At 37.0% G+C, this 9,314-nt stretch overlaps 1 protein-coding gene across 3 annotated transcripts in view; it reads right to left on the reverse strand.

Annotated features, from left to right (window-relative positions):
- Nucleotides 1-7,323, reverse strand: part of mlip (muscular LMNA-interacting protein) — a 44,080-nt gene extending 36,757 nt beyond the window's left edge. For all 3 annotated transcript variants that reach the window (XM_058795336.1, XM_058795337.1, XM_058795334.1), the window contains exon 1: nt 7,168-7,323. In XM_058795336.1, the coding sequence (XP_058651319.1) occupies nt 7,168-7,203 (36 nt within the window). In that variant the 5' untranslated portion in view covers nt 7,204-7,323. The remainder of the gene's footprint in view (nt 1-7,167) is intronic.
- Nucleotides 7,324-9,314: the final 1,991 nt, after the last annotated feature.

Below are 9,314 nucleotides of genomic sequence, written 5' to 3' on the forward strand. Positions count from 1 at the left end.
TTATTGCTGTGAGTGTCTGTGAACTACACTGTCCTAATGAACTGGGTTGCCTGGAACAGTATTGCCCATGTATTTGTCACAAAATAATGAACACCTGTGCTGATTACATAGATTTCCATGACAACTAAACAAAGGAAGACAGGAAACTAGTGAAAACAAACTAAAAATCCATGACAATAAACATAACAACAGAATGCCTAAAAACTAATAAAAGTCCAAGACAGTATTCAATAGAAAGATGCTTAATTGTGAAAAGCATTCTTCCACTTTAAGATTCAAACTACAGTGTAAAATGCAACCCAACACAATTATCCTCCATGGTCATATTCATTGCACCGGCCGTGTCTTTGACACCCCTGCCCTACACATTTTCAGAGTGTGCAGAGTGACACCCTACTTACACTGCTAATGACGCAACATGACAGACTCCAATGCTCCCATTATAATCATTGCCTATAATGATGCAGAATGGGGTCCCTTGAGCAATTTCGCATGGCTTTTTGAGCTTGCAGTTCTCCACTGAGTGATCTGCACTCCCACAAACCCTCCAATTATAATCAAAGAAGCTGTCACTTACCCCGCTTATGTAGATGGAATGTTAAAATACAGCCTTTGGATATTAAATAAATTGTCATTGCAATTAAAATTACTTTTGTGCACATAAGAAAAATAAAACATAATACTAGCAGAGAGGCAGAAAATAAACTCTGAAGCTTAGCCACACCTACCCACGGACACCTGGTTGAGACCTAGCCACACTCCTGCTTGGAAACACACAAAGCTTGATGTGCTTCTTTTCCATTTTTGTTGCCAGGAGGTCAGTTTTTGTCAGAAATGTTTTTGTCAGAAATGTAAAACTTATGAGCACAACCGTATATTACCTGCCAATGGTCTTACCAATACTCGATTCTGATTGGCTGGGGTCATATGTTAAAACTGACTAACGGACATCTGTTTCCAGTCAGATCAGTTTTAAATTAATTCACTGCCTTCAGTGTAGCACATGTATGTTCCTGCTCACACCAAAATAATCAGGAGTACAGACATTTATCAAGAAAAGCACTACACTTAATGTTAAAATATGAAAAGAAAAGAGAAAAAAATTATTTCTTGGCCACAAACTAACAATTCATTCCCACAACCTATGTCAGCATGATTTACTAACTAGTCACCTCGATTTAAGTAAAAAGTGAGCATGTTTTACTAACTCCTGGCTGCAATTTAATAAACCCACCGTCCTCTATTGCTGCTGTTATGAATAAAGTATGACAGGATAATATATATATATATATATATATATATATATTTAATTATTTCACACAACTGCAGTGTTTCTTGATTCGTTGCTTCCACATCTAGTATTAAATTTGCTCTGGATTATCCCTTACATCCCTCACACTTCTTGATCTTGCTAAATTGTTTCTCTCTTTTTGTAATATGTATCCCTATTCTTCTTCTTCTTCCCTTTTTTTTTTTTTCTTTAATGCAAGAGAAAAAGTCCAGTGCAATATTTGAATGGATTTAGCCTTCAGAATAGTATTACATTGAGGCCAATTTAATTGGGCAACTATGCTTGAGCTTGCAAATTATCTTACTATTGTTCATGATTACAAAAGTGATTATTTTTAGTTTTTTATTTATATATTCTGTTGCACAGTCAATTGCAAAACACTTTAACTCATTTAAAAAAAAAACAAAAAAAAAACAAGAACAAGACAAAAGAACAAGGTCGAAAATATTATCCTATTTAAAAAAGCAATTAATTATCACTTAAAATGCATAGTACATCATACATGGCGAGCAAATCCAGATAATGGAATTAACTCATAATTTAGCATCTAATATTTGCGATACAATCTGAAGGCTTAAAAAGAGCTATGAATGCAAAGTGATGCAGCCGTGTGTTGCCTGGCAGTGCCTCCCATCAATTTAAAGGCAATAGGCCTGCGTATCTTCATAATGAAGATCGCTAATTAAGCTTAGCGGGAGATTTTCAACCCTCCAGTTAGGAATTAGTCAGAGTGGATCAACTAAATAACAGGAATCAACATGATGCAATATAGAAGGTTTGATAATTGTAGGTCATTGCATGCTTGAACAATTAATGATTTTACAAAACAGGATGGCATTTTTATAGAGTTCCTGTGCCTTACTGATAATAATTCATTGCCTTCTTGCACTGCCATTTCTTAATTTAATGATTATGATAATTGGTGCTTATGCTCATGACACCGGTGATGAGAACGAATAAGCACTCTCTCTTCTGAATGTACATCGTGTTAAGCCTCAGGTGAGCAGCTTTGATTTTAGCCTTGACATTCAACCTGTCCTTCTGTCATGGATGCAGGATAAAAATAGACTTTAAAGACCAGCCATGGGCTTCTTGTCAAAGTGTTTTGTGTTCAAACAGAGAGATAAAGTGACACCAAAAGTATTATAAAGAGCTTAGCAATAAGTGGATCAGGCTGCTTCTCTTGTTAGTTTGAAATTTGAGTTTTGAATTCATTTAACGTTACCTTCTATGCAAATCAGCAGCTATGTTCACAATGTAGCTACTTAATTATTCTCATGTATGCTGTGACTTTCAGCAGCTGGCTGAACATTTCGGTTTCACTTTATTTTGATAGTCCCTTTAACACATTCTATTGACTATAAGTAATGTTGCACCTACATTTCTACTGACTCTCATTAGAGTGTTAGTAGTGTATTAGTTGACTGGTAGGGTTAGGGTTAGATTAAGTTGACACGTTCTTGCAAAGCTGCTTATAGTCAGTAGAATATCTGTTGGGAGACCAACACAATAAGGAGTTAGTAGATATGAAGCAGGCAGTACTAATACTCTTATGAGAGTTTGTTGACATGTAGTTGTAACATTACTTAGTGTCAACAGAATGTACAAAAGGGACCATCAAAATAAAGTGTTACCAACATTTCAAATAACATGACTTAGTTAATACAGCACTGCAATATGATGAATATAACTTTAAAAGCATGAAAGCAAGAAATCAAAATTATTCAAATTGTGTCCAACTACAATGAAAGTGTACCTCAATACCACCTGCGCAGTAATAGCATGTAGCAAGTCATGGTTTTGCCCAAAAGAGTCAAGGTTTGACTACATCTTTCTCCATTGATGGTCTGACAAAAGTAGCCATGTTGTTTTACCTTTTTTGTGAGCATTACATTTTTTATTATACTTTCGCCATGTTTACTAGTTATTGACTGTTCTCGTAAACATCCATGTTTCTCCTAGACCTCAGACTGTGACATAAATGCAAGGCTATTGACTATGAAAAAAAAATCCATGTATCTCACCCTAGCTGTGGTTGCCCCATTTCATGAGCTCATTAAATAAAGATTTTTAGTCTTCACATTATATTCACTATATATAACCTTAGTGTAACCACAGTGACAGTGAAAGCCACAAACAAACACAAGCAGTCAAAGGCCTCAACAGGCATTTCCTACTCACCTATAAAATCTCACTCTCTCTCTCTCTTGCTCTCTGTAGCCCACAGTGTTATGCGGATCATACCGTCCTTACGGCTCAAATTTCCAGTCCATACCCACGCAAGGGGTGTGTTTGTCCCAGGCTGTTTCCCAGCATAGTGTTTTATCCAGAACACAGAACTCAAATCAAGCATCTCCTTGATTAGCAGTTCAACAAAACATGAAGACACAATGCACTGAATACTGGGCGGCTTTCACCGGCTGGATTTATAGTTTTCTAAAAATAATCAAAAGGGACAAAACCTGCTCTGAGCTCAGTGGCTCTGCAGCTCTACAGCTGTGACCAGTTGCATCACCTGTTTAGACTAGTTTTAAAAGTTAATCATCTATTTTTTATTTTTTATTTTTTTCTTCTTTGGTCACACTTTAGTTTGGGGTCAAATTCTCACTATTAACTAACTCTTAACTATCGCTTTTTTTTTTCAATAAACTCCTAATTTGCTGCTTATTAATAGTCAGTAAGGTAGTTGTTAAGTTTTGGTATTGGGGATAAGGAATCTAAAATATGGTCATGCAGAATAACACAGTAATATGTGCTTTAGAAGTACTAATGAGCAGGCGAGAACTGGTGAGAACTGGTCCCTAAACTAAAGTGTTACCTTTTCATTTGTTTTTCAAGACTGGTCTTTTTGATGTCAGTTACATAAAAAAGCAGACTGGTCTAATTTGAGTTGGAAAAGTAAGAGTGTTTACCACTTGTTTAACTGCTGTTTGTTGGTCAAACTAGTTCTTAAGACACAGTTCTAGCATAGTGGCCATGTTTATGCAACTGGCCCTATGTTTACAGCCCAGATTTAGTTTATCAAGTAACGATTTGGCTGCCCCAGCAATAATGTTGAATTGACCTTTAGTTGTATTTCCACAGTAAGCCTATAAACTTAAACATGCAGGCCAGTTCATTTTCCAAGACATTTGACATCTGAGTATAAAACATCAGAGCTGTTTACAGCAAAACAAGACTTCGGTTTACTTCACTTCACTGAGAATCAGTATGTTAACAAAAAGCTTCATCTTTCAATGATTTCCTTCACAAACTATACACAACTTCAACTTTACAGCAAACAAATGGAGGTTGTATTGTGCTGTCTAATCACTCTCTTACAGCCAACCTTCATTATCTGTGTATCTTTTGGTGCTTATATTAGCCATTCAGGTATGTTGCCTGGTATCAGACTTAGTTATTGTGAACTTGACTTGATTTGTTGCAGTTTTGACACTGGTTACAGCCATACTGCAAAACATATGTTTATATATGATGGTAAAGCACCCATAGCCGATCACTCTTTTTGTTGCATAGCAACATTCTGTCTTGTCTACATTCTAGCAGAAGGTTGGCAATGGATTTGACACTCAATCCACTATGAATTGTACCTAGCAATGCACTTTAGAGCACTGTGAGTTGGTGCCGTGACCCAGATGCGAGTGAGGTTTGGGGGTCTTTAGCATCATTGTTGGTTAGCCCAACTCCAATGCCAATGGTACAAACACCATTCAGAGTGATCCAAGTAGGGCCAGTTACATATACGCACAATATCCGGAAAGTTATTTCGGTAACACTTTATTTTGATAGTCCACTTTAGACATTCTACTAACAGTAAGTGACTTTGCAACTACATGTCAACTAGCAGTCATTAGAGTATTAGTAGACTGTCTGCTTAATATCTTCTAACACTTTATTTTGATGGGTCCACAACATACAACATACTGACTATGAGAAACTTTGCAAGTACAGTATATGCCAACTTATTCTACTAACCCTCAACCCAACCTAACAGTCTACTCTGAGAGTTAGTAGACATGTAGTTGCAAATTAATGAGAATTAGTTGACATGTAGTTGCAAAGTTATTTATAGTTAGTAGAATGTCTAAAGTGGACTTTCAAATTAAAGTGTAACCGTTATTTCTACCCAACTACAACACTATTTGGCCAGCAGCGACTCCGGCAGTAGGTGGGGCATAAGTTTAGGGACCAAATTGCATGGTGTAATCTGATGGTGACAATGTCATTTTAGGCATTAAAAAACTATTAAAGTCTCTCCAACACACAGTGTGGTTGTGCTTCAGAGGACCTGTGTTTGAATGCTGCCTGACAGAAAGACAGACAGATGCAGTATGCAAGGACACTTGCAAATTTGTTGAGCTCAGGACAATTTTAACAAGTCACCCTAATGACTCATATGTCTACATGTTCTAAATATAAGACAAAAAAAAAATAAAAAATATTGTGCGATAGAGGGCTAATGTCTTGTTATTTTAACTATTTATTGTGATTACACTGACATTTTGAAGCTAATAACTGGTCATGTTATCAGTTTTTACTGTAAATAACCATCTATTTTCATTCCCTGCTGTCTGAATTCTTCTTTGGAATTACCATAGGCAGTAGGTACTTATCTAATGTTTGATTCAGATGTTGCTGTCTTGAGAGGAACTTTGCAGTCAGTGCAGGATAAACAAAAACAGAATGCCTCTGGCAGCAGACTGAAGCCACATGTTTTGAATGCCAGTGAGTTAAGTTGCATAAATGCTAGTAAGTCAGCTGGGTTTTAAAATCCACATGTGGGTGTGTCGTTTAGAAGAAACCCCCTCCCTCCCACTTCAGCGAGCACACCCATGCCGCTTCCAGCTTGCGTCTGCCCGCAGCTCAAAGAGTCTAAAAGCTGTCAAGGGCCTGTGGGTTTTGTCATATGATAAGAGACTGCATCAAAGCTGGGAAACACTAGCAGGTTTCTATTTACAATGCTAAGAGAGACAGTTCTGTATCGTCCCTAGCATTCTACTGCTATAACCCTTTCATATGCATCCCTTTGCAATGAGAAATTTGCTGAAAACTCAGCTGCCATTTCACTAACACTTAATTGATTGTGTATGGTTGTAAACTTATTTCACAGCAACCTGCCCGGTTATTTGTTACGAATTAAAAGTTGGCACTAAACAAACAGTAAAAGGTAAAGCATCTCGCATAATGCCTCATAGATAAATATAGCTTATGCAACACCACACACTCGAGGCAGAGCCAACACAAGGTGTTAGGTACACATCACTCACGTAACACTCCCCGGCCCTGGGAGTAATGTTAATAAGAGTCAGTCAAGCATATTACCATTTATACAGTCAAATTATATTGTGATAAATATTATACATCAGTTACTCTAGATTTGCCACTGTGCAGATATACAGACACTGCCCTAAATAATTTAAATATTCTATAACTACAATATGTGTCATATATTAGATTGTATTAAGCATAATCTTAAATAAGTCTGAGTGCTGAGAAATTAGTAATGTGTAGCCAAGAGGTTTGCAAAGAACTAATTTCACATATTTGCATATAGCTCAGCCGTCACAGTTGGCGTGCTGAAATATTGTTTAATTCCTGTACACCTGTTGCCTTTCTGACCATGAACTTTTCAGCAGCAAATATTTCAACATTTGTTTTTTCCATCTTCATTGACAATGACCCTATATTGCCCCCAAACAAATGTTGAAATTAAAAGTCTAATTCAACTCAGCTACACTCATACAGCAAAAGAAAAACTTTTCAGGTTAAATGGAGTCACTGTCAGTCCGGGGATGCAACAAAGAATAATTCCCTTGCTGTAGCCATTCACGTTTCCATTGTGTAGCCTGGGGCTTTTCGGCCATTTGGCCACTTACCTTTCCCAAGGTCCTGTGTGGTTCTTCCAAAGCCATGTGTGTGCTTGTGCTGAAAGCTTGGATGTATAGAGACTGCTATACTGGCATTCATGTGCCCTCCGTGTTCAGCTTGACATGAGTGAGAGTGTATAGTGTCGTAATAACTCTTGAGTGCTGTAGGCTTCCATTTATAGAGCCAAGAAAGCCTCAAATAGACTGCAGACAGCAGGGAGCCCATGACAACAATTACAGCCAAAACATTGCTGTACATGATGACTGGACGATCTTACTGGAAGTATCACAGATGGGATCATTTACCTCTGACGCTTTTTCACTATGGTTAATACAATGTTAAAGTGTGCAGCTAGTTGTAAGAATGTGTAACAGAGGTTTTGTCAAAGTGTTTTATTTTTCTTCTTCTTTTTTTTTTTTTTACCCAATATTTGCCCATGGCAAGACCCTGTCACAAGGTTTTTTTTTTTTTGGTTGTTTTTTTGTCTTGATATTTTTCTTTATACAACAGTTCTTTCTGGTCCTCGAATCTGATTGGCTGAGAGCCTTTTCAGAGTGTGATATTCAAGCGATATCGAAACTCTAACCGTTTCACTATTTGTATCTCTCCGCTTGTGGTATTTCTCAAAGCAAGTGTCATGGCGGATGCCAAAATCCCCTCTTATTTTACAAATAATACTTTTTTTGTTTCACAGAATGTATTTTTAAAGGGCCGGTTTAAATTGCGATTTCACTTTTTTAACGTTAGTTAGTGTGTAATGTTGCTGTTTGAGCATAAACAATATCTGCAAAGTTACGATGCTGAAAGTTCAATGCAAACAGAGATATTGTCTTTTAAAATGATGGCAGTTTAATGCCTACAAAAACGGCTCATATAGGGACTACAACGAGTTACTTCCCGGGTTTGTGATGTCACAAACCCAGATAAACAGTGCAGCTGGATTCTAATGGATTCACAAGTTTCAAAATCAATGTTCTAAAGCAGCGGTTCCTGTTCCTCGCCTCCCCCTGCTCTGCTCTGCATCTCTCTCTCTCTCTCTCTCTCTCTCTCTCATTCAGATCATCAGCTCAGCTCCAACAATGAACTGTTCCAATTATACACTTTATGTTTATAGATAGACAGATATTTTTTACATAGCTATGAGAAGCATTATGCATGGACACGTGTGCGGTTGCTGTACTGTATTAAAGCTTTAATCAGGATAGAACCGTATATTAAAAGCTAAAAGAAACAGTAGCATTTACAAATAACAGCGTATCTAAAAGTATGAGACAACAACAAACAAAAAACATACCATTAAGAGCTGTGCTTGCACAGGTTCTGCGCGATCCTCTTCACTAATATCCTCTGCGTCTCAATCGGGCTCAAATTGATAAGCAATATAACCGGAGCACATGCCGCTGAGGCGAGGGGCGTGATGTTTAGACAGGCTCTAAACAGTTTAGCGAATCACAACACACTGGGCCAGCTAACAAATCTGAGCCCATCGCATATTTCTGAGGGAGGGGCTTCATAAAAGCAGGAACTCATCAGCATATAGGAGAAGGAACAGAGTGGTGTAGAATAAAGATAAATTACATGAAAAAATAAGACTGCACCACATAAACACAATTAAGCCTAGAAAAAAAAGGCCATCTACCATCCAGTCAACAGTCAACCATTTTTTTTTTTTTTAAAGGTGAGAATGTAGTTATTTAGGCTTCAAATATGCAGTTTGTTAATAAAGGTAATGTCTATTTTAAAATTTGCTTTGACATTTTTGGAAAAAAACTAACGAAGAAACACTAGGTTTCTTTTTTTCTATATTCTATCTACTCGTTTTCTTAAAAAAATAAATAAATAAATAAAAAAAATTAAATTGTACTGCGTTAGGCTAACCAAGACTTGTACTTTACTTTACAACACACTTACACACTTTATTTTGATAGTCCACTTTAGACATTCTACTAACAGTAAGTGACTTTGCAACTACACGTCAACTAGCAGTCAATAGAGTATTGGTAGACTGTCTGCTTAATATCTTCTAATGCTTTATTTTGATGGGTCCACAACATACAACATACTGACTGTCAACTTATTCTGCAAAACCTAAACCTAACCTAACAGTCTACTCTGAGAGTTAGTAGACATGTAGTTGCAAATTAATGAGAATTAG

This window comes from Onychostoma macrolepis, chromosome 13 (genome assembly GCF_012432095.1).
Source record: "Onychostoma macrolepis isolate SWU-2019 chromosome 13, ASM1243209v1, whole genome shotgun sequence".
Classification (NCBI taxonomy): domain Eukaryota; kingdom Metazoa; phylum Chordata; class Actinopteri; order Cypriniformes; family Cyprinidae; genus Onychostoma; species Onychostoma macrolepis.